The 27,036-nt window shown below is 34.7% G+C and overlaps 1 protein-coding gene across 3 annotated transcripts in view; it reads right to left on the bottom strand.

Moving 5' to 3' along the window:
* The window catches only part of LOC137013137 (myosin heavy chain, embryonic smooth muscle isoform-like), a 39,124-nt gene extending 17,803 nt beyond the window's left edge, over positions 1 to 21,321 (bottom strand). The window contains exons 1-3 of one of the 3 annotated variants that reach the window (XM_067376761.1): positions 21,231 to 21,321; positions 7,587 to 7,639; positions 1,996 to 2,154 (exon numbers count right to left, since the gene is read on the bottom strand). In XM_067376761.1, the coding sequence (XP_067232862.1) occupies positions 1,996 to 2,028 (33 nt within the window). In that variant the 5' untranslated portion in view covers positions 2,029 to 2,154; positions 7,587 to 7,639; positions 21,231 to 21,321. Of the gene's footprint in view, positions 1 to 1,995; positions 2,155 to 7,586; positions 7,640 to 7,719; positions 7,867 to 21,230 lie in introns of those variants that run through there. The other 2 variants (XM_067376763.1, XM_067376762.1) reach the window with 2 other exon arrangements.
* Positions 21,322 to 27,036: the final 5,715 nt, after the last annotated feature.

The following is a 27,036-nucleotide window of genomic DNA, read 5'->3' as shown; positions in this document are numbered from 1 at the left end:
GTTCAACTAAGTGTGTGTGTGTGTGTGTGTGTGTGTGTGTGTGTGTGTGTGTGTGTGTATGCGAGTGAGTGTGTGTGAGTCTGTGTGTGTGTATGCATGTGTGTATGTGAGTGTCAGTGTGTGTGTGCGTGCGTGTGTGTGCGAATGTGTGTGTGTGTGTGTATGAGTGTGTGTATGCGTGAGTGTGTGTGTGTATATATGCATGCCTGTATGTGAGTGTCAGTGTGTGCGTGCGTGTGTGTGCGAATGCGTGTGTGTGTGTGTGTGCGAATGCGTGTGTGTGTGTGCCAGTGAATGAGTGTGAGTCTGTGAGTGTGTGTGCATGTGCCTGTGTGTTTTGTGTATGTGTGTGCGAGTGTATGTGAGTGAGTGAGTGAGTGTGTGTGTGTGTGAGTGTGCAACTAAGTGTGTGTGTGTGTGTGTGCATGTGCCTGTGTGTGTGTGTGTGTGTGAGTGTGCAACTGAGTAAATGTGTGTGTATGAGTGTGTGTGTGTGTGTGTATATATGCATGCCTGTATGTGAGTGTCAGTGTGTGTATGTGTTTGTGCGTATGCGTGTGTGTGTGTGTGTGTGTGTGTGTGTGTGTGTGTGTGTGTGTGTGTGTGTGTGTGTGTGTGTGTGTGTGTGTGTGTGTGTGTGTGTGTGTGTGTGTGTGTGTGTGTGTCTCCCTCAGGCTCTGGTACAGTAACATATGGCTCTGGATTCAGGATGCGCTCTGACCCAGTTTCCTGCGATCCTGAGCTCAAATCACTCAGAGTGAGTCTGTGCGCTTCAATTCACAACATAAAACTACATTTCTACATCAACACCAAAACACGAGCGGCGAATGTCCGAGAAAAGCGTGGACGATTGCCAGAATGTGTTCGCTAGCAGATTTAGTGTCTATTTTACATTGTCATGTGGTTTCTGAAGAGGCTCTGCTAACACTTAAAGCCTGTAATGCATTACAAAGGTATTCATCATAATGCATTATAAATAACTGCAATTATAAGATTTGCAGATTCCTTGTTACATCTGAAATTGTCATGTGTTTTAATGCATTATACTTTCAAAATGTGTAACATACGAATTATAATGTGGTTACAATTATTCATCACACTATGCATTAAAATAGTGCATTATATATAAAGGCTTTAAGACACCAACTAAATGTTACAGCGATAGTGATGATTGACACACACACACACACACACTAGTAATGTATTCATAAAGCATAACTGCCGTATGCAAAAATTAGTATTTTTCTGACCCTGTTTGCAGATATTTGCTCGTTTTAAGCTTAAACATTTCATTTTGATCAATTTTTCAGAGAATTTATATCTTATATTCTGCTTCTTGAGTAATTTTAAGAACATCTGAGTTTGTCAGTTTGCCTTCTTCCTATATATCAGCCTCTTTATTATTAACACACGGGTTTTACAAATCTAATTCATCAGCAATAAAATCCCACTAATGTTCCTCAACATCAAAAGGCGACGTCAAAATCTCTGGAGAAAAGAGCGAAACAACAGAATGTGTCCCTGAATGACAACACATGGAGAATGAGAAAAAAACGAGACGTGACGGAGGAGAAGAGCGTGAGAAGCTGCCAGGTGAGCGGACAGATGCTCCGTGAGATCCACGCTCAACATCAGCAACATCTGGAGCAGTTTAGAGGAATACATATCAAAAGACACACACACACTTACATTATATTGCTATTTATGGTCATTGTAAGAGCCACAAGTTACCCATTTCTTCATATAGATTTGGAGTGTAAGAAGTGTAATATATTTTTGAAATCTGAAATTGAAGCTCCAATATATATCATAAGCTTGCTTAATTATGGTGACATCATTTCCTGCCATATTTTTTTTTTTTTTAAACGTAAGATTTCTGACCATTTAATCTTGTTAATAAACACTCTTAGATGAAGAGATGCAAAGAAACACGGCGAATGGTCCGGGTGTGCTGGTGTGTGTTTATATCGGTGTTGTTCAGAGGTTTGTTTTTACCGTGCTGGTTTCCTGCGCACTCATTCCGGGCATCCCGTTGGTCAGTTTGTCACTCAGTTGGTTCAGTTTCTCCAGATGTCTTTTCCCAGCAATCCTGCTCCCGTAAACACAAGCCGGAGGTGTTGCCCACGATGCACTTCAGCAACTCTGGAGATAAAACTACAACACAAAGAAGATGGAGAATAAAATAAACGCACATCTGGAGCATGAAGCGTCCCAAAAACCAACATTACATAGTGACTTTATTTGCATGACAATTAAGCACATTTCTCAGTGAAAGGTTAGATAAACACACTAAATATCCATCCAACAATTTAAAAAAAAATATACAATTTCTGCAAAATCATTCCTCAAAAGATGCACTGACAAGCTCTGTCTGCAGTCTGTGATTTCTCCACTAGAGGGCGATGTGTTTGCACACATCAGTGGAGGAAAGCACTGTAAAGTGTGCTCTATGAAGTGACCATCACCTCCCAAAGCACAAGAACGGATCGTATTCAAAGTATACGAGAGGAAAAACCTCACAGATGTGCTTCAGAATCTCTAAAAACAAACCAGGTGATCAATTAATATAGATCAGAAATGTAGAGTAACCAGTAATATTGATCAGTAATCAGTAAGATGCATTATTTCACATTATCATTGATTCTATTCATCTTAACTATTTATACTAATAATAATCAGTGCAATTTACAGAGTAAAACATGGATATAATAGCTTAAAAGGACTGTGATACTCTATAAAACCTCAGCAATATGGAAAATATTAAGATAAAAGACTGATTATGCAGAAAATCATTAAGATATCTACAGTAGTGGCCAAAAGTGACGTCCAGAGGGGAAATTTGTGTTTAATGACCCTACAAGTTTGATTAAACAAACTACAAAATATTTTTTTTATGAGGAAAATATTTTTAAAATATTTTAAATATGCATGAAAAACAAAACTCTAAACTATTAATCTGACAAAAAAGTACAGCTACAAAAAAAAGAAAAAGCAACATAATTAGTTATTAATATCATTGGTTTAGATAGATAGATAGATAGAGATAGATAGAGATAGATAGATAGATAGATAGATAGATAGATAGATAGATAGATAGATAGATAGATAGATAGATAGATAGATAGATAGATAGATAGATAGATAGATAGATAGATAGATAGATAGATAGATAGATAGATAGATAGATAGATACCACTGGATTGGTATATCATATCATTGGTTCTCTTGTTTTTGCATGCATTCATAATTTCTTTGTATTGTTATATGTACAAAAATTATGTCGCACAATTTGTCACGTTTCACCGAGTTATCACAAATAAAACAATCGAATGCAAGCACAACTACACAATATGCTTACAAACTCTTAATAATATTTGAATGAAGGATGAAGATGTCAGATTTCCTATAGGCCGGACGTCACTTTTGGCACACGACAGCGATCCGATCGAGAATTGGACGTGTGTTTGTGTGTAAGCCGTGAGCATCTGTTCAACGCAGCCGCCTCTGAACCTCCTTTAACCTCTTGTTTACAGTGCGTTTGGAAATGAGGTCCGTGAATACACCAGCGTACGACCCCACCGGGCTCCCGCGGCCCCTGACGGCTCGCTAACACACACTACACACATCACAATCAGCCGCCCTCGCTCAGACGGACACAACGATCGCATGGAAAACGAGAATTCAGACACCTGGGAAAAGCAGAAGTTCAGTAAACCACAAACAACTGGTGCTTTTAGACACGAGGTGAACTGAAGTGTCTTATGAATACATTCAAAAAAACAGTAAGGTCATGCTATAATGTCAATATTGCATAATCCATCTCAATCCCATATGTGATGAATCTGTGTTTGTTTTCTCCTGGATGACTCCAGAGAAAGTCGTCTGAAGGAAACATGGCGCCCAGAGGACACGAGAGGAGAGGTCAGTTCTCAGCAAATAAACCTCTCAGAAAGCCAAGAGACGCCCACAGGGAGCGGGCAGAAGGTCGAGAGAGATGCACACACACATCACAACTTTGTTTTGCCCTCGTAAGGAACCCTGGAAACATTTCAACTTCCCTTACTATGGTGTTCTGAGTGTTTTAAGTTGTTGCTATGCAGTTGCTAGGGTGTCCTGAGTGTTTTTTGACAGTTGCTATTCAGTTGCTAGGGTGTTCGGAGTGTTTTAGGCTGTTTCTATGCAGTTACTAAGGTATTCAGTTTTTTTGCTAGTTTTTTCTGAGTGTTTCTGAGCTGTTACTATGAAGTTGTTATGGTGTTCTAAGCGTTTTAGGTTGTCGCTATGCAGTTGCTTGAGTGTTCTGAGTGTTTTAGGCTGTCGCTATGCAGTTTCTGGGGTTTTCTGAGTGTTTTAGGCTGTTGCTATGCAGTTGCTAGGGTTTTCTGAGTGTTTTAGGCTGTTGCTATGCAGTTGCTAGGGTGTTCTGAGTGTTTTAGGCTGTTGCTATGCAGTTGCTAGGGTGTTCTGAGTGTTTTAGGTTGTTACTATGCAGTTGTTAGGGTGTTCTCAGTATTTTAACCTGTTGCTATGCAGTTGCTAGGGTGTTCTGAGCTTCATAAGCTGTTACTATGAAGTTGTTAGGGTGTTCTAAGCATTTTAGGTTGTTGCTATGCAGTTTCTGGGGTTTTCTGAGTGTTTCAGGCCGTTACTGTGAAGTTGTTAGGGTGTTCTTAGTGTTTTCAGGCTGTTGCTATGCAGTTGCTAGGGTGCTCTGTGTGTTTTAGGCTATTGCTATGCAGTTGCTAGGGTATTCTGACTGTTTTCAGGCTGTTGCTATGCAGTTGCTAGGTTGTTCTGAGTGTTTTAGGCTGTTGCTATGCAGTTGCTAGGGTGTTCTGAGTGTTTTAGGCCGTTACTGTGAAGTTGTTAGGGTATTCTGACTGTTTTCAGGCTGTTGCTATGCAGTTGCTAGGGTGTTGTGAGTGTTTCAGGCTATTAGGGTTAACACTTGGCACTAGAGGTTTCCATCAGCGCACTATAAGCTCCAGCACTAGTGATGATTGACGAACAGCACTACTACTGTGAATTCAAGCCAAACAGTCACAATATCACGCTGAGCTTCTCTCGACCAATCAGACTCCGTGTGAGCGACAGATGAGGCTGGATAATGAGACGAGAGCGTCTCCATCTGAAACAGGTGCGAACGGATCGGTCCTTTCCAATCACATCCGTGTTAATTTATGAGGTGAGATCTGCCGATCGTTTCTTTCCAGGGACAAAAGACAAACAGGACAGAAATAACCAGAGATGGAGTGAACGAAAACTTCAGGAATACAGAAGAACAAAAGATGATGAAGAAGTTCAATATGGCGAGAATAAAGCCGCGCTGAGGCCTGCAGAACTACATGTGATTAATTATGAAACTGTTATGAGCAGCTGACAGAAACACTGCAGAAATCACCTGAATATCAAATGTTCATTATCTCTGATTTAATGGTTTAGTTTCTATTTGAATTGCTTTGCTGGAAACAATGCGAAGGATTGAACACACAATAACGCGTCGCTTCAGTTCACATTAAACCACTTTGTCCTCAAATAAAGGCACAGAAATCATAAAGGCTGAGCAACACATTTAGTGCTCATGGGATTACATGGATTCTGGTTCATTCTTCTGAGGAAATCAAGCGATTATTTCACAAGCGTTCTGGCGGACTGTCATGAATTTCCCACGACAAGTAACAACTTGAGTCAGTTCTGAAAGACGGACCAGACTAATTTCAGTTTCGAATGCAAGTCGATGCAATAAATCAACAACAAAAAATAGAGCAGAGCCAAACCCAACACGACGCCACAATAGAGATCAGATATGATGAGCGAGAGGTTCTTAAAGGACAGTAAATTTACTGTAAAGAGGAAGGAGACACGCCCTGAACACAGAGATGTGCTTCGACTTGATTTGTGTGGCTAATGAAGGTGAATCGAGGACACTTCGAGAGGATTTACTGACAGACGCTCGCCGCTCATGTCAGCCACAGAACAAAGACTACCAACAACCATTAACAGGGTTAATATGCAAATCAGGGTCCTGTTAAAGAGTTAATTTGACCGTAACAGCTGCTGGAATGAGGGATTATAGAGGAATGAGAGAGAGAGAGAGAGATTAGATAGATAGAAACAAAAGTAACAAAAGGAAAGAAAGACAAACAAAAATAAAAATAAACAATAAATATATAAAACAAAAAGAAAAATTAATAGAAAGAACAAAACCAATAAAAAATATATATAAAATAAAAAATAAAGAAAAAAAATAACAAAAAAGGCATGAAAGAAACAATTATTAATAATAAATAAATAAAAACAAACAAATAAATAAATGATAAAATAAAAATAAAAAAGATAAAAAATAAACAAATAATAAATATAAAAACAAAGATAAGAAAAATAAATAGAAAGAAAGAAACCAATAAAAAATAAACAAAAAAAAAAAGAAAGAAAACATAAAACAAAAAAGGAATGAAAGAAACATTAATAATAAAAACAAAAAAAGAAATGATAAATAAAAAAGAAAGATAAAAATAAATAAACAAATAATAAATATATAAAACAAATATAAGAAAATAAATAGAAATAAAAAAATATAAATGAAAAAAAAATAATAAAAATAAATTAAAAATGAAAATAAATTAAACAAAAAAGGAATTAAAGAAACATTAATAACTAAAAACAAAAAAAGAAATGATAAATAAAAAAGAAAGATAAAAATAAATAAACAAATAATATATAAAACAAAGATAAGAAAATAAATAGAAAGAAAAAAATATAAAAGAAAGAAAATAATAAAAATAAATTAAAAATGAAAATAAATTAAACAAAAAAGGAATTAAAGAAACATTAATAACTAAAAACAAACAAAAATAAAAAAGAAAGAAAGATAAATAAAATAAACAAATAGAAATAAGCTGTAAAAAATCAAAAGTAAAATTAAGAAAAAATAACTAGAAAGATAAAATAAAAGAAAAAAAACAAAAAACAAACAAATAATGATAAACAAATAAAAACAAAAAAGTGCATTTAAGAGAATAAAAAAAAACAAATCATTAGAAATAAAATGTAAAAAAATAATTAAAAGTAAAAAAGAAAAAATAACTAGAAAGAAAGAAAATAATAAAAAAACCTAATGAATAGAAATAAAATGTAAAAATTTAATTAAAAGAAAGAAAAAAAGAAAGAAAGAAAGAAAAGTAGCACATGATGTGTGTTTACACAGAGATCAGAACAACACACACTTACACACACACACACTAATACACAGATCAAGTCTGCAGCAAAGCATGCTGGGATCAGTCTGATTTGTCACTTAAACTTCTGGACACACATCCTGATGTTATATCTGTCTGCAAATTATGATAATTACATCTAATGCGTTGTGTAACGCAGCTGTGTGTGTGTGTGTGTGTGTGTGTGTGTGTGTGTGTGTGTGTGTGTGTGTGTGTGTGTGTGTGAACAAACATTATAGCATTATATAACTCTGAACAGATTATTACTTCATGCACATTCCAATAGTCGTGAAACCGATGTACATATCTGAATTAATATTCATATTCCAGTGATCTGTCATGAATAATGTGTGTTAATGAAAGACTCACATGCTGTTTTTCTGCTGTTACTCTTCAGTTTCTCAGTCCTCTTCAGCAAAACACTGTTGACAAACACACACAATCATAAAATAGATGATTTCATCTGATTAAGTGCCACTATAACACACACACACACACACACACTCGACTAATGGACTCAGACGGAGCTGGACCTCAGAGCTGCTGGGAGATTTTCAGTCCCAGATGGGAGAAAAACACGGACAGAAGACTTCAATCTGTCTGATCTGCTCCTACAATCACAACATCTCACTCGTCTCCTGCCTCCATCTTAAAGAAGCCACATTATGCTCTTGATGTTGTTTTTGTGCTCTACTAGCTTGAATGTTGATTATTTTCCTCATTGTTGCAGCTCCTCTCTTCCCAGTCTGTCAGTAACGCTCTGTTTAGTTCCTGTCTCTATGAAGCTCCGCCTTCTGAAAAGCACATTGTGCTTTGATTGGTCGGCTGGAGCAGTGTGTTGTGATTGGTGTTTGGGAAATGTCCCGCCCCTTACCATAGCCGCCAGTTTCAACACACTACCAACTAACTCAACCAGGCCCCGCCCCTTTATTCTGCGCATAAATTATGTAAATGAGGAATATTGTGAAGAAAACTCAATTTCAGGGAGTTCAGAAACTCTTTTTCATGCTCTTGAACACAACACGTCTTTATTTCATCCTCTAACTAATCATCAACTCGCGCCGTTAGAGAAAGTCCTGCTGCATGTTAATCATTTCAGTGTGCAAATGACTTTGAATTCAACATTCGCCACAAACACCTAAACTGCATCATTGAGAAAAACTGAATAATTGCGGAAACTCTTAATATATCACTTTTTAACATACCATACTACTATTTCTGTATTATGCATATGTGACATTTCTATATGCACATGATATTAAACACTTTATTTCATAAATATTCATTGATATCATACACTACCACCAGTCAAAGAATGTTTAATGTGTTTGAAAGAGTCATTTCTGCTCACCAAGACTACATTTATTTAATTAAAAATGCAATAAAATCAGCAAAATTGTGAAATATTATTAGAATTTAAAACGTCAGATTTCTATGTGAATATATAGTAAAGTGTAATTTATTCCTGTGATTTTCAGCATCATTATTCCAGTCTTCAGTGTGACATGATCCTTCAGAAATCACTCCAATACAGTTATTTGTAATAATATGTCACTGTTTTTACTGTATTTGATCAAATAAATGCAGTCTTAATAAGCAGAAGAGACTCTTTCAAAAACTTTTAGTGTGACTCTGTAATGAACCAGGCGTGACATCATCCGTGACTCATTAGTCTAGAATTAAACTGGATTAAAAATGCAAAACAACCGCATTTATTTTTCAAGAGTCTCAGCATAGACAGAGACACGCCACGGCCGATCCCAGTGCACTGTGGGAAACGGTGACATCATCAGTCTGTCTATGAGAACTAAGAGTGTTACGCAAAAAAAACATTCTTGTAGAGAAACGAAATCCACAGTAATCCAGCAGATATCCCACATCATTCACTGCCGGAGAACCACGAGGAAGAGTGGAAACAAATCCTTGAGAAACTGAACTGACGCTCACGATGACAAGGGTTAAACTTCAGTGCTTTTGCATTGCAACAGTGTGTGTGTGTGTGAATAACTACAGCTTTCAGAGGTTTCTGCTGAACTGTCATTTGATTAGCTCTTTTCACACTCGTTTATCTCAGTATGTAAATGACATTCATAGTCTAGCTCGGTAGAATAACAACAGACTAACTTAAAAACTGTGAACGAAACTCGACACTGATGATGATTTGATGATGAAACTGTTTTCGCTCAGAACTTGATAGTAAATTTCACAGTTCATGACAAAGAAACGGCCAGTAACAGAATCCTGAAGTACAAGAACAGAGAAACTCTCCAATATTCCTTGATTTATTTACAAGCTCCAGCAGTTTACAGGACAGATGTTTTCCCTCAAACAGAAACCAGGAGCAAGGTCACATTCCTGAACCGAACGCTGATAAAACTCTCAATAACAGCTGACCATTAAACACTGACCGACGCTCTTAAATGCATTTCATTGATTTGCAACAACATAAAAGTCAAACATTTTTTCTCCCTTACTGTAGTTCACTGTCGCCGTTGAGTTTAAAAGATAATTCATAATATTAAGTTATATTATCCATTTAACAGTGGCAAAACTATCAGATGAAAACAAAATTTGAATTGAATTGAGCTGAAAAATGAGAAATAAAAACATAAAAATATATTTATTTCTTTGAAAAAAAATAAAAATAATATTATATATATATATATATATATATATATATATATATATATATATATATATATTAATATATATATTAGTGTGTGTGTGTGTGTGTGTGTGTGTGTGTGTGTGTGTGTGTGTGTGTGTGTGTGTGTGTGTGTGTGTGTGTGTGTGTGTGTGTGTGTGTGTGTGTGTGTGTGTGTGTGTTTGACCCTGGATCAAAATTTTTGGAAATTTTGATTTATATATCATATGAAAGCTGAATAAATAAGCTTTCCATAGATATAAAAACAAAGAAGAGAAAAATAAATATAAAGAAACCAATAAAAAAAAAAATATAAAAAATATATAAAAACAAACAAATAAATGATAAACAAATGGAAAATAAAAAAGAAAGATAAAAATAAAATAAAAAATGAATAGAAATAAAATGTACTTAAAAGTAAAATGAAGATAAAATAACTAGAAAGATAAAATAAAAACAAACAATGTATTTAAGAAAAAAAAAAGATTAGAAATAAAATATAAAAAAGAAAAGATAACTATAAAGAAAAATAAAATCAAATAAAAACAAAAACAAAAAAACAACTGAATAGAAACAAAATGTAAAAGTTTAATTAAAAGAAAAATAAAGGAAAAATAACTATAAAGAAAGAAAGTTTGATAGAAAGAAAATAGTCGCATTACAACTATTTGAATATCTGGAATCTGGGGGTGCAAAAAAACCCCAAAAAATCATAATATTGAGAAAATCACCTTTAAAGTTGTTCAAATGAAGTATAGCAATGCATATCCACTCACAAAAATACATTTTTTATATATTTATGATATAAACATGATCTTTACTTAATATACTAATGTTTTCTGGCATAAAACAAAAATCGATCATTTTGACGCATACAGTAGCTATTGCTACAAATACACCCGTGTGATTTATGGTTTTGTGCTCCAGGATCACACACATATTGAACAAAATTATAATGGTCCTAAAAATAGGCTTCATTTTCTTTATTTTACTTCATGAGGAATATGATATTCACTCTGAAATTACAGAAACTATAAGGTTACAGTCGCGCGCGCACGCACACACACACACACACACACACACACACACACACACACACACACACACACACGATCTGTCCTGAAGCGTGTGTTACATCATGTGTTCAACAAATGAAAACATGTACAAAGTTCTGTGTGACAGTGTTTTGTGGCATGTGGGTGAAAGGCATGCTGGGAACAGGGTGTGTGTGGGTGGGGTGGTAAACCTTCTCCTCCAGCAGGGTGTGTGTGTGTGTGTGAGTGTGTGTGTGTGTGTGTGTGTGTCTGGGTGGGGTTGTTTTAAATATCGCTCAGTAAAGTTTTAAGAGGTGAAGGGCTCATGGTAACAAAACACACGCCGCTTTAATCCAACTTCCCCTCTGCTGTCAAATAAACTTCAGTCCCACACAATTCCTCGAAGAGGTGGTGCAATATACAGTAATCTCAGCATCAGGTCAAACAGGCTTTATGATAAAAAGAAACCTGGTTTATTATTACCAACCGAACACTGATAAATACATTCAGACGTTCAATAAGCAGCTGTCCTTCTGTACGGTCAGGAGTTTCAGATCTAGAGGAGTTTCCAACCTAACAAACCTGACCTCACGGTGACCGAATGATCAAATATAAAAATAAATTAAATAATGATGTAAAACAAAATATAAAACAAAATAAACATTTAAAAATAAAATAAAATATATATTAAATAATAATGATAATAATAATAATAATAATAATACTAATAATAATAATATAAAATATAAAAAATAAAATAAAATAAACCTTATCTGTGATCATTCAGTCAGGCGGTAATAAAATATAATAATAATAATACAAATTATTACAATCATAATAATAATATGAAAAATAAAATAAACCTCATCTGTGATCAGTCAGATAGTAATTAAAATATAAAATATAATAATACTACTAATTATATTATTTTAATATTATTATAATATTAAAATAATAATAATATGAAAATAAAATATGATAATTTTTGAATAATAATATAAATATAAAAAATTAAATTAAATAAACCTTATCTGTGATCATTCAGTCAGATGGTAATAAAATATAAAATATAATAATAATAATAACAATCAAAAATAATAATAATAATATGAAAATAAAATATAATTTTTGAATAATAATAATAATAATAATATGAAAAATAAAATAAATATTTATTTTAAATAAATAAAATAAAATAAAACAAACCTTATCTGTGATTGTTCAGTCGAGTAATGCTGAAGACAAAAGTGCTAAAATGATTGTCAGTCACCTTTGACCTTCACACCTTGGCTTGAATGTTTCCATGATGTGAACTGCCCTCAGGGTTGAAGTCTGATCTTTCAGAGTCTTTGTCAAACACAGTCAATGAAAACTCAAAGCAACATTTATATCACCCTAGTGAGCTGCCTACCTAGACAGCATTTTAACATTGATGGGAGTTAATCACACAAGCTGTCTGCACAGGATTTGAAACAGAGCCGTTATCTCAAATTCTGACACATATTTCATATCAAACACACCTTCAGGTGTAAATCTAACCACCTAAAGCCTGAAATCATGAACTTGTCGACACTGAAACACATTCTGGATATCAAGCATCTGATTGGCTGATGTCCAAAAACTCGCTGGCCGCTGTTCCATCTGTTACACGAGTTCCTGTTGCTATGACAACATGACTCATTCCAGTGGAATTCTACGTTAAGTCACTCCTGGACAAAATCCAAACACTCCCTGATTCTTGTTGCTAGGAGACAGAAGACGCTGTTGCTCGGTGAAGTGCAACGACCTCACAGTTCCACGCTGAACCAGAGGACTGGGAATCGACACAGTGAGAACACAATGAGAACCAATATCAGCTCGAGAAGATATCCGCTGCTTTTAGAACACAGTAACTGGTCAAAGGAGGATTACCAGCTCAAACCAGCTGGATCAGGATGGTCTACCAGTTTGAAACCGCTCCATTGGCTGGTATTCAATTTAGTGACTACGGATGAGAAAATGTCATATTTCCAATTTCAAACAAGTGGTGCAAAATAAAAAAAAATAAAACATAAAAAAATGCAATGTGATGCAGTTGCCCAAAGACCAACCAATAAAATATATTGATAAAATAAATAAAAATAAATATAAAAATTAATAAAATTAAAATAATAATAATTTATTTTAGTTAAAGATTTTAAAAAAAAAAAAAAAAAAAAAAATATATATATATATATATTTTTTTTTTAAATAAATATTATTATTTTAATATTCATAATTTATATATTTATAATAATATTATGTAATAATAATAATAATTAAAATATTGTTATTTAAATATAAGTATTAATAATAATAATAATATTAAAATTACTATTAAAATATCATTATTTATTTCAGTTAGATTTGATAAAATAAATATATAAATTAATAAAATTAAAATAATATTAATATATCAAATAATAATAATAGTAAAAAATAAAATATTAATATAAATAATTTAAATGATGATCATAATAATAAATAAATTACTATTATTTATTTATTTATTTCAGTTAAAGATTGTATTAATAATATTAAATAATAATAACAATAATAGTAAATATAATAAAATATTATTTATTAGAGATGCACGATACTAAATTTCTCCACCAGTACCGATTATTCAGAGTGATATCTGCTGATACCGATAACGATTCAAATAGTTTGGGGTCTCTGCCTTTTATACCTTCATTTAAATTAATGATAATTTCATTCTAATTAATAATTAGTCATTATATTTTTAATTATTATATTTTGAAAGAAACAGTTTGTCAGTTGTAAACAGTTATAAACACATTACTCAAATTAATATTAACATTAACTAAATTCTGAAGATTAATATTTCTTAACTTTCTGAATGTTATTAATTCATTTAATTACTATTAATATTGAACATTAAACTGGTTTCTTAGCATTTTCTTCACAAATTCAGTGCATTGTCCTGCCCTCTTTTGATTGACAGGGTATATTGGCCCTGACTATCAACTGCTTTTAAACTATTATTTTAATTTTATTAATTTTTATCCAATCTTTAACTGAAATAAATAAATAATAATAAAGATGCACCGATATATCGGCCAATAAAAGCAATACTGATTTTTGGCCGATATATCGGTGCATCTTTATTATTTATTTATTTATTTCAGTTAAAGATTGGATAAAAATAATAATAATAATTACAAGAATTAATTATTGTGTTTATTCAAATTCAATTTTAATATGATATAAATTCTTATAATCTGTGGCCAAAAATCACTAACCAACAAAGCAAGTAAAGGCAACTGAAAGCAGCTGATTTCCAGCAGGAGACGGAGCCTGTGGTTTGAGGCTTGTTTGAACGATCACACCTACTTATTTCCCTCCAATAAAACAGACGAACTTGGCAGGCGAATCGGGGAAACTCTGGAAGCTCGGCGAGACGCAGGACTTGGCTCGATGTCAGCCAGAGCGACAGCAGCTCGGACTCGAATAAAACGGAAGTCCAGGTGTTACAATGGGAATATCAGCAGCACAGCTGGAAACGAGGCATTCAGGCCTTTTGTTAATAATCTCGAGAGCTTCACAACTAGCATGCTCTGTTCCGTATCTCTGGCCACTTATCTTCCATTAAGCCCTCGTGTAATTGGCTGAACAATAGGCCAATGATTATAGAGAGAAGAGTTACAGATGCACATTCAGTGTTAGCTTCATTTCCTCGATCACTAACTAAAAAAGGCTGATCTGATTATTAAATCACCCATAATCCCACTCAAAACAGATAAATGTATGCTGATGTCTTCCTGTCAGTCAATGCAACAGAAGTTTCCGTCCAGACGGCTGATGAAGGACTGGATTTAGATCTGATTGTGGGTTTCTAAAGAAGACAGATGATCTGTTGACAGTCTGGTTTAAGTTTTTGCATCCTAAATACTTGAATAAGTCAGACTATAATGAAACAACGGATTAATACGACTGACTGCAAGTCATAATTCAAGCAAAACGCACACAAAACGACACATTCAGACGTCTAGACACCAGACAAACGTCTGAAAACAACCTAAAGATGCATATTCAAGATTTGTGTCATCAACACCGCCGCAGACAGGGGGCGATATGCGTCTGCTCCTCACGGAAAGTTTACTTACTTTAAGTTAAAAAAAACAAACCAACAAACTCCATCCCAATTAGCCCTGATGTGGAGCTTAATTGTGACGGAGACAGAAGCCCAATCAAGAAAAATAATTGGTGACCAAATATTGGGCGGATGCCAAGTTCTGGGTTTGCGAGACGAGCGACGATCCTTCAGGGAGGTGGAAAAATACCAGGCGACCGACTTCACATGCAAATAAGAGCGTAATGAAATACAAGAGAGCGAAACAACGAGGCTCTGACAGATGACTGACAATTCAAAACAAACACACACACACACACACACACACACACAGAAGAAGATTCCTGCTGTCAATCGACTACTGAACGAGTTATTGGCAGCGAGGTGTGGCCGTTACCGCGGTACAGACAACATCTAAAACCATTATTACATGCAAAGCAGCCAAAGGCAAGTGAAATGAGAATATAACTGCACTCAACATGTTTAGACATCCATCCTGATCACTGCAACTGATGATATTGCACTGTAAAAAACATGATTCTGATTGACACCACGACTCTAAATGAGACATTATAAGGTTTAGATACGCTCTTTAAAATCTGTCTAGGTGAAATTATGGCACTGTAATGGTATCAGATGGTAATACCATAGATCTGAATGATTACCATACTCATGCGCGATGGAATTTAAATGATACTTTGCGTGCAAAACACATGGTAAATGTCCACAAAAACATGGTATTATCATGGCACCATGTCCAAAACAGCATGGTAATACTAGGGTACATTTATTCTCATGTACGGCAGTGTTGTTTTAGTATAATTTATAGTTTTAGTTGATATTTTGAAGTAATTTTAATTGTATTTTCTTATTTTAAATTTAGTTTGTTGTGCTTTTTGTCATTTTTAATTGATTTTTGTTTTCTTTAGATGTCTATATTATTTACATTTTTTAAACTATTATTTCAAGTAATAAATTTATAATTTTTGCTGCTGTTGACACCCATTTTAATCTCATTTTAAGCTTATTTTAAGCAATTTTAAGCTTTAAAGCGCCATGAGCCAAACCAACCAGCTACAAGGAAAATATCGGTATCAGGTGATATATGTTCATTTTTAATGTTATCATTATCGGCCTGATAAGAAAATTTGGCTGATATATTAAAGGCGATAAACAATGGATTATTAATTTTGTGATTGGGACATGGCTTTTAATGGTGAGACTTTTGTTTTTGTAATCAGGCTCTCAGAAATTATATAAAAATTTTGATTTTGATTTATCGTCCAAAATATCGGTTATCGGCTTTCAAATCTAAAGATTATCAGTTATCGTATCGATGCATCCCTAAAATACATACAAATATTTAAATATTTTGAGATTGTAGAGAGACCGACTCGATTATGTAATTTGTGACGCTTCATGGGAATGGGCGGAGCTAACAAGATGTTTGGCGCATTTTGCATGTTTTGACTCTCTGATTGGTGGAATTTTCTACAGCATTATCTAGTTTTTCACCATGAATTCTGCTTTTAAACAGGATTATTTTAAAACTAAGTTGAAATAATGTGGGCCGATGGCTACAAGAGAAGCAAATACCATCGATTAAAAACCTCATAGCTCACAGTAGGGCTGACTTTAAAGGTTTATAAGTTATCGTAAACAAAAAAAAAGCATTGCGAACAGCATAATCAAATTTAAAAAAATAGAGAAATATACTAAACTACACATTAAAAAAATTATTAACAAGTTTATTGCAAAATATGCACATACATTAGGAATGCATGATATATATCGGCCACAATATCGGTATTGGCTGAAATATGTTCATTTTTAATGATATTATTATCCGCCTGATAAGAAAATTTGCCTGATATATTAAAGCAGATAAATAATGCATTATTTCCTTCAGCTGAGACACTTCAGATGTTCACCATGATGGTTTTGAAATGCTTAAAAATATGATTGAAATCACTTCAAAAAGGGAAATATAGTTAAGTGCAACATGTACAACGTAAATTTGTTATATCGGCTACATAATATTATAATGAGAACATTATAATTGTGTGCTTGGGACATGGATTTTAATGGTGAGACTTTTGTTTTTGTAATCAGGCTCTCAGAAATTATATAAAAATTTTGATTTTGATTTATCGGCCAATATATCGGTTATCGGCTTTCAAATATAAAGAATTATCGGTTATCGGTATCGGCCAAAATTTTCATATGGGTGCATCCCTAACATACATACACATATTTAAGTATTTTGAGATTGTAGAGAGACTTCATTACGTAATTTGCGTCCCTTTATGGTAGTGGGCGGAGCTAACAAGATCTTTTTTGCTTGTTTCGACTCTCTGATGAATTCCGCTGTTAAACACGATTATTTTAAAACTAAGCTGAAATAATGTGCGCTGACGGCTTCAACAGAAGCAACTACAATCTATTAACAACCTCTGAGCTCACATTAGGGCTGACTTTAACAGTTTATAACTTATCGTTAATACAAAAAAGTACCTATGGAGAAAATGAATGCCGTTTTTAATTTTAATTTCACTCTATTACTCTATTATAGAAGATGATTTTTGCAGTGAATAGTAATATTATGGTATTTTTGGTACAAATCAGTTGGTAGCAACACAAATAACTTGCCTTCAAAGTTTAACAAGGACAGTCATGGGAAAGTGATCAACGGACAGAATTAAAAAATAATCACACAGATCCATCAGAGATTCTTCATGGTCAGTCAGCAGAACAGAAACACCCTTCGAAGCTGCAGTTCATGCCACTAACTAACCAACATCTGAACACACAGCAGATCAGGGCTGGTCTCTTTGGCCCCGGGCTCCTCGCGTCGCATGGAAAGACGAGCATGTAACTGAGCAAACAGACTAAATAAACACTGTGTGCATGCTGTGTTCTCAATTAGCTGCAGAGTCACAATAATCATAAAGCCTACATATAGATGAATACACCCTAACAATAAATGGCACTTTGAAATAATCATCAAATAAATTATACTAATCATATCATATACTACGGTATTGACATTGTACTTCAAATATGTTATTATCATGGTAGAAAACAACAAACATGCAAAAAAAATTACCATGGTACATTTCCACAAAAAAACACATGCATATGCTTCAAATCTCATGCAGAAATGTAAAAGGAATATTTTGCGAGAAACCTTCTGACGTTACTGTACTGCATTTCAACGTTGTCATTATAAACGTCCGTCTGTACCTGCAAACACAGAATGAAGTATGTGCTGTTGTATAATGAGATATTTTCAGAGTTTTGATTCTGGGTGTATATGTTTGTTTGGGTGACACCTTCATACTGAACATACTTGAGCTGATCGTTCTCAGGCATTTTAAATACATTCCACACATTCAGACTAAAACACACACACGGCATGATGGTTTTTCCCTGTCGCCACTATTACAGTGCTTTACTACCCATCTATATGTCTGTCAGTTGATTAAATCCTTCCATGATTTCATCTGACAGCGCTTGACTAATAAGAGGTGGATATGTGTTATAATAGGAGGATTGATCCTCTATTGTGGATGTGACGGGAAACGGAATGTTACATTGTAACAATGACACTTTCACCTCGGTATGAGTCACAGGGTTTTTTGATGGTCACCATGGCAACATCATAGAAGGATTAATAAATCGATGACTGACATGATGCACAATAAAAGTTATGAGCGACTGAAAGAATGCGTGTGAAGGCGGTTCACATACCCGAGCGTTTGTCTTCCTGACATCACATACAAAAGACAAACAAATAAAACAGCAGGACACATTCCTCACATCACACATCAGCTCCGTTCTCTTCCTGAGACTCATTCTGACAGGTTTCTGCTAAGATCACAAACCTTGTCCAAATATTAAGGGATCTACAAGAAGCTGATGCGGCAAGTTTGAACTTCCACTCGATCTGCATTAACAGACAGTTTATTCACTGTAACGCAAAGTTTATGGATGTTTTGAAGATCCACATGCAGGTTTAGATCAGATGATCTATGAGCTCACATCAGTACCGATATGAGAGTTTGGACACATTACAATGTACTATAATTATAATAATGACATCAGAATTATGGAATAACAATATGGAAGTGTAAAATAGTGGATGGATGGATGGAACAAGAGATAGATTGATAGATAAAACAATAGAACGAACGATGGAATGAATGATAGAATGAACAATAGATAAACAATAGAACAAATGATAGAATGACAGAATGATAGAACGATGGATAGAACGATGGATAGAACAATAGATAAAACAATAGAACAAATGATAGAACGAATGATAGAATGGATGACAGATTGATAGCACAATAGATAGAATGATAGATAGAATGATAGATAGAACGATAGAATGATAGAACAATAGATTAAACGATAGATAGAATGATAGAACTATAGAACGATAGATAGAATGATAGAACAATAAATAAAACAATAGAACGGACAATAGAATGGACGATAGAACGAAAGATCAATAAATAAAACAAAAGAACGAATGATAGAATGGATGACAAATTGATAGCACAATAGATAGAATGACAGAATGATTGATAAAACGATAGAATGAACGATAAAACGATAGAACAATAGATATGATAGAACAGGTAATAGAATGGACGACAGATAGAACAATAGACAGAACGATAGAACAATAAATAAAACAATAGAACGAACAATAGAACGGACAATAAAATGATAGATAGAACGATAGATAGAACATTAGATAAAACAATAGAACAAATGACAGAACGGACTGATAGATTGATAGATAGAACAATATATAGAATGACAGAACAATAGGATGATAGAATGATAGATAAATAAAACAAACAAATAAATGATCAATTAAAAGCAATTAATGTGATCGATAGACAGACAGACAGACAGACGGACGGATCCATCCATTCATCCACACATCCATCCATCCATCCCTGGGAATCGAACCCATGATCAGCAGAATTTCACAACTATTAGAAATATAATTGAATTCCAAAGTCCAAATCTTAGCAAGCACAAATCACACACGTGGATATTAATGATTGGTCATGCTCTGATGAGTGCATTAATGAGTCAAACGCTGTAAATCGTTGCGTGACGTCTCACTCTTCATGATCGTTTCTCTGCTCACGTCATGAACTCTCATCCAGAGATCACTGAAGGAATCCACTGTGTGCATGTTTCAAACCCTGAACTTTCCCAAAAACAATACTTTCTCTAAAGATCTGCTTGTTGGTTCATATGAACTAATCTATATTAATCATAACAGCAGTGAGTCGGCAGGGCAAAAACACCCTGCTAAAGCTGACCAACATTTTTCTTGCTTTCTCCAATTATCATGCCACAACAGAGCCGCTCCTGCCGCTATTGTTGAGCGAGTCTGTGAACACCCAACATCAATACTTCCTTCTAGTTCGGCTGGTTTGAGGACCGTCCTGGCAAATACCAGAGCGAGAAGTACTTTCACCTCTCGGGCGGATCACATTCCTCACGCTGGGAAAGCAATTAATGCAGAGTCACAGTCTACAGATGAGCCGCCGGTCTAATAAAGCGTTGTCACTCTGTTCTTTAATGATTACTGTCGCTCTGACAGGTGCTGCTCAACAGGTCTGATGTTGACACTTCACACAAACCATTTACAGGAGCTCACGTTACAGAGAACATGTAATCAATAATTATCAAAAATGACCTTAATGACCTTAAACACCCTATATAGAAAGTATACCATGGTACAATGATGGTATGAGAAGGTAATGCAATGTCACTCTGATTTATAGCATAGTAGTGTATGATATTTACCATGAAAAAACAAAAAACAAAATACCATGGCACATGTTCAAAATGCTACTGCAATATGGAAATAAAAAAATACCATGGCACATGTAATATAAATGTATTACCATGGTACATATTCAAAGATCACAGATCATAGCACAGGATCTATTAATGAGCAGATGATTTGTGATTAGAATGAGGATTATTTTACACAAAACCGTTTTAAAAGTTATTAAACTTGTAACATCTGCAGCAACAACAGCTCACATTTCACTGCTACTGAAGTAACCATGAGAAACGATAAAGATCTTTACCTCACACACACTTTGACCTCCTGATACACACAAACACACACTGTTCTGTCGGAGATGATCAATAAGCGATATTTAAATGAAGTAAAGTGAATTTACCTTTCAATCTGGATCAGGGACTGTCTCCTCTCGTGTCGCTCAGGTGTGTTTGTTCTTGCTGGAAGTGCACGGTGACTTTCACACCTGGGCGGGTCACCTATCGTGGGCGTGGCCAGAGACACACCCGTGCGCGAGCGCGAGCCACGCCCCCTTTCGGCTGCATTGAGAAATAATGCCCATCCACAGTTTTACTGTGGTAAATCTGCTTTACACAACAGCGGATGTGTTTTCTCGCCATATTTGGGAATCTTCGTGGGCTCGTTTAATCCCTAAGAATTTAAGGAATTCTGAATGAGTTCTAGAACCAGATCTATTTATATTCGTTTATATCCGGTCCTTCAGGCTCCAATAAGATACTGACCAGACAATATTATGAATATAATGAGGAAATGGCAGAAATAAATAGAAAGAATAAATGAATGAAGGCAAGAACAGAACTGTCATATAAAAATAAATAAATAAATAAGTTAATAGGTATAAATAAATTCCAATTAATATAAAAATAAGTTTATCTGTGCTAGGAAAACAAAACCAGAATTTTACACATAATACTACTACTACTAATAATATATTGGTATGAACCACTGTCCTTAAAACAATAAATTATGTAATAAATGGTCAAAAATAAACACATAGATAGATAGATAGATAGATAGATAGATAGATAGATAGATAGATAGATAGATAGATAGATAGATAGATAGATAGATAGATAGATAGATAGATAGATAGATAGATAGATAGATAGATAGATAGATAGATAGATAAGATTTACCATGTAGGCTAATTGATGCATTTTTGTTCAAAATCACATACCAGTATTCCTCAGCTCCTGCATTTGAAGTTGGTCTGTAATAGTCGAAGGTCATCGATATAAAACCACGGTTCACTCTTATTAGTTGTTAAATGGGAGAAACTGCAACGCGCAAAATGGCGCAATACTTCCCGCCTTGAAGTAAAAGAGCCAGTCGTTGATTGATAAAGTCAATGCGTCACTGCAGCTGCCGTTAGAAGCTCCGGGAGTGCGCATGCGCTCGTCTAGCCTGAAAAATACGCTTTTTATCGCTATTTGAGCATAAGAAACAACATTTCTGGGACAGTTCATATCAGATTTTGTTGCGGATTTGAAATATGTTATTTAATTGTGAGTTCGCCGACCAGTTTTTGAGATTTCAGGATTCTCCATTCAAATAAAAGGACTTGGATATCCGAAATGGCTGCCCGCGGCGTTGCAAATATGGCCGCCGAGTGAACAGAGTTCGTTTTCTATGACCTTCCCTCGCTAACTTTTTTTAAGTTCCATTTTTTTATTATTATTTTATTGAATAAATCATAAATCTTCCCTCGCTAACTTCCCTCAGTCTCGTTGACTCGAATGTATGTCATTGCTTCCGTTGCACGAGTGCCCACTACTGGCGGAACCTTTGCAATGGGCTGAATTGGAACGTCCTAAGCCCTTGATCACTTGTAATCTCTATGGAGTTTTTTTTTTCCCCTTACAAAATTGTTTAATGCGGCATTCTATGTGTGTTTTAAATATCAAAATAATAATAATAATATATCATAGAGTTGTTTGTGGTTGGGTAAATTAAACACAATATGCGGTGACGTTACAATCATGTTGCATTGTGGTATATAGCTGCCTGAAGTGTACATATGAAGCAGACTCACTCCCTCGGTCAAAATCGGAACCCTCTCATTTGGTACAATATAATATTAGAGGTTAAAATTAACAACAGAGGTAGGCCTGTTAGATTCAACTTCTAATTATTTTCAGATAATTACACTCAAATAAAAACTGAAATGTTTGTATATGTACTACAACTCATAATAAGGTTGTTTTCATAAACACTTGTTATAGAATTACCAGTATAAACTCCTCTAGTGTTTTCTATTATAGCTAACTAACGAACTGTGAACAATGGATATCTTTCCTGAAGTAAATGCAACATTAATTGAAAGATTGTTCTGAAGTTGATTTATTGACGTCTTTCCACAGGTGAAATACACATTGAGTGATTACTTGAGACATGATACAGATTTCACTAAGTTGTATTGTATCTTTCAACATACCTTTTGCATGTTTTTCGTGCTATAATTTGTATTAAAGTGGAAGAAAACACTTGCGCTGCCGCTTGAACTGAGGCGATCTGTAACGCCACATTTAAGAGCGTCAAAACGCCATTTATTGTTTGAATTTCATGATAAATGGACAGAATTTGAAAGATGAGACTTTGTTTCTTATCAGAAGTAACAAAACTGGTGGCAGGGAAGTGCTTAGGGAAATTTGTGAGTGCGTGTCTAAAACTGGAGTGGAACACAGCCAAGTACAGGGGTGTCCATCCCTGGTCCTGGAGGGCTAACACCCTGCAGATTTCAGCTCCAGCCCAAATCAAACACACCTGAACCAGCTAATCATGGTGTTCAGGGCTGTTTGATAATTACAGAGAGGTGTGTTGGAGCAGGATTGGAATTGAAATCTGCAGGACGGTAGCCCTCCAGGAGCAGAACGGTAGCCCTCCAGGAGCAGGACGATAGCCCACCAGGAGCAGAACGGTAGCCCTCCAGGAGCAGGGTCGGACACAAATGTTAGCATGTGTTAAAGAAGAAAATAAACATCTCACAAGTAAACATTTTGTAAATGATGTATCAGTGCTGACAGAATGATCTTTGACACATCCTGCCACTCACACACAAGCCATCCGACAGTAGAATCAGTGAGAATCAGTCATTCTGTCATTCTTGTATGGCAGCCGTGACCCTGACCCCGTCAAACCATCAGTGTTTCTGCCACACCCACAATTCCACAGACGTTCCCTGAGCCCGTTACAACACACTTGAGCCGAGGCCTTTCACTTCTGCATTACTCACACCACACGCAGGTGTGTGTCTCAGACGTGCCACAGCGGGGAGTGGAATCCCAGCATGCCTTTTGCCAACATGCTGAATCAGGATGGAAAAAGTGAATGAAACCTGTTGGGGATTTAGTGCCTCTGTTTTACCCTCTCTTTCACTTAAAGGGATGTCGTCATTTACTCGTCCTCGTCATGTTGCAAACACATTTCAGTTTATGTGGAACACAAATGAAGATGTTTAGGAGATTATGAGCTCTCAAAAGAACACAAAAGCACCATAAAAGTATAAAACTATATAAAATCTGTGGCATTTATGGTAAAAACCGGCAGCTGTGGTTGTCAGCACTGCCAAAGTTTTACAGCAAAATAAATCATGTATATTACATTAACTGAACTAATGTTAATATTCCAGTTTACTAAAATAGTTTTTCTACCGACGTAATGTACAGACAACAACAAATAGCCTTTCCACAAGCCGAGGAAAATACTACTATAGACTGTTTCAACGGACGAGGCCATTTGCATGTAAGTCGTAAGTGCGAGTCTTGGTGCGTTCACACCAGACGCGAATGAAGCGTTAAGCGCGAGTGATTTACATGTTAAGTCAATGCCAAGACGCGATAGACACGAGTTTAAAAATCTGAACTTTGGCGAATATTCATGCCGCGTTAACCAATCAAGAGCAGTAATAAACATGAAAGTAACAGAATTCAAAAGTTGGATTTAAATATAAAGGCCAAACTACAGATTTTTTATTTATTTTTTTTGGCTAAGAAAAATAAAGTTTTTGTTTCTGATAATACTAAAAAAGGAATACTCCACCCAAAAATGAAAATACTTTCAAATGATGATTTTTGGGAAAAAAAAGTGCACGTGTAAGGTTGACACTTCAAAAACCACACAGAGTAAAAAACAACATTAGTCAACATGACCCTAGTTGAAGTGAAACACTAGGTGTGTGTTAGAAAAATACTAATATTTTAAAGTCTGTGCTTCCAAATGACTCCTCAAGCTTTAAAACACATCACAAATTACAACATGTTGACTTTTAGCCCATATTGGACAGTTGGCAAATCTGTAGTGTAACAAATTTAACATAATAGTATTTTCCTCAAACACACCTATTTCACTTCAGAAGACATTGATTCGTCAACTGAGGTCGTGTGGATTACCATCATGTTGTTTGGTTTTTGACCTTCTTGCGTGAACACACAGAGATGGATTATTTTTCTAAATATCTCTGTGTGTATTCCACAGAAAAAGAGAATGTCATAATCAACTGGAACAGCTTGAGGGTAAGTGAATCATGAGATCATTTCTGTTTTTGGGTGGATTATCCCTTTGAGTTAAGTTAGCTTAAATTAATGTGCCTTTGTGATATTCCACTATCCCTTTGTAAAAGTGAAAATGCAATGCAGAAGTGTAAAGAAAGACTAATTCGACCTCTCCTCAATCATTAGTTTCTTTACTGTACTGTCTAAAAATATGCCCATTAAATATCTTTAAAATCCAGTATACCTGTAATTGTTTTAGTTCCAGTGTAAACAAAAATGTCAGGAAATCCAAAACTAGTCAGAAGACAAAGTGCATGCCCTCTGTACCCGTTCAGTTATTGTGTTTTGTCTTTTGTAGGAGTACAGTGGTAGAGACGGAAGAATTGCCCTTGATGAGGAAACCATGGCAGTTGTATATACGGTAAGTCAATACTTGGTGAAAGGAAAATTTACTAGAAACATTTAGTTAAAAAAAATTACTGATTTTTGTCACGCAGTCAAGAAGAGATTTCCAAATGTGTCCAAAGAGGCTTTGAAGATTTGAACTGGAGAAACTGATACTTCTGGAAAGCAAAAAAGTTATATTTGTTTGAATATATTGTAATAATGTATATTTTTTGAACATTTTAAAGTATGTTCCTTGCTGATTTTTATTCAAATGTTCACGTTTTTTAGACAACAAAAAAAAAAGTTTTTTAAATGTCACACGTGAATGTATTTTCTTGGGTTGAAATATATGTAGGGCAAAATATAATGCTTTTGTAAGATATATTTTGAAAATATATTTTTTTTAAATATACAAAAAATGGCCAAAATATATTTTTAGAAAATATATCTATGTAAATATATTTGAAAATATATTTTTGCGAATATATTTTTTTGGCCATTTTGAAATATATTTAAAAAAAATATTTTTTTACCATATGGGTCAGAAATAATCTACTGTAGAGGGACTGTAGAAATTCTGGAAATGTCAATTCACAATTTTTCACTGTAAATAAGATGACTTATTTCAATTACTATGTACTTATATCAAAAAATAAGTACAATGTACTTATTGGGTTCATATTGAATTGCAAAACACTTTTGCTGCTATTGGGGTGTATACGGGTAAGGTTAGGGAAAGCTTTGGTGGTATGGGTAGGTTTAAGGGTAGGTTTAAGGGTTAAGGGATGGGTCAACAGTGTAATTATAAAAGTAATTAAATAAAATTATTACAGATGTAATTACATGCAGGTGTAAAAACATGTATGTACACAATAAGTGCATTGTATCAAATGATTAATTTAAATATAAGTACATAGTAAAGGCCACTTAATATAAAGTGAGACAGACTTTTAAAAAACTCAAAATCTCATCTAAACAGTATTAGTAGTATCAGAATATTTCTGTAATTGTAATTTTTAATGGAAGTTACTACAGTTTTCTTGTACAATGATGGTATTTTAGGGTCAAATTCTGAATACCATTTTTTAGGGCCAGAACCAGTTTGTTGGTAAGACTTTTTGTTAAAAACATTAGTGTTTGTTAACATTAGTCAAGTACATTAGTGAACATGATCTAACAATGAACAATATTTCTACAGTATAGTATTAATCTTAGTTATCGTTATTATTAAAATCAAAAGTTGAATGTTAAGTTTTGTTAAAGCACTGAGCTAACATGAACATTTAATAA

This window comes from Chanodichthys erythropterus, chromosome 22 (assembly GCF_024489055.1).
Source record: "Chanodichthys erythropterus isolate Z2021 chromosome 22, ASM2448905v1, whole genome shotgun sequence".
Classification (NCBI taxonomy): Eukaryota; Metazoa; Chordata; class Actinopteri; order Cypriniformes; family Xenocyprididae; genus Chanodichthys; species Chanodichthys erythropterus.
Note: the sequence above shows the minus strand (reverse complement) of the source record. Positions and strands in the feature narration are given on the sequence as shown.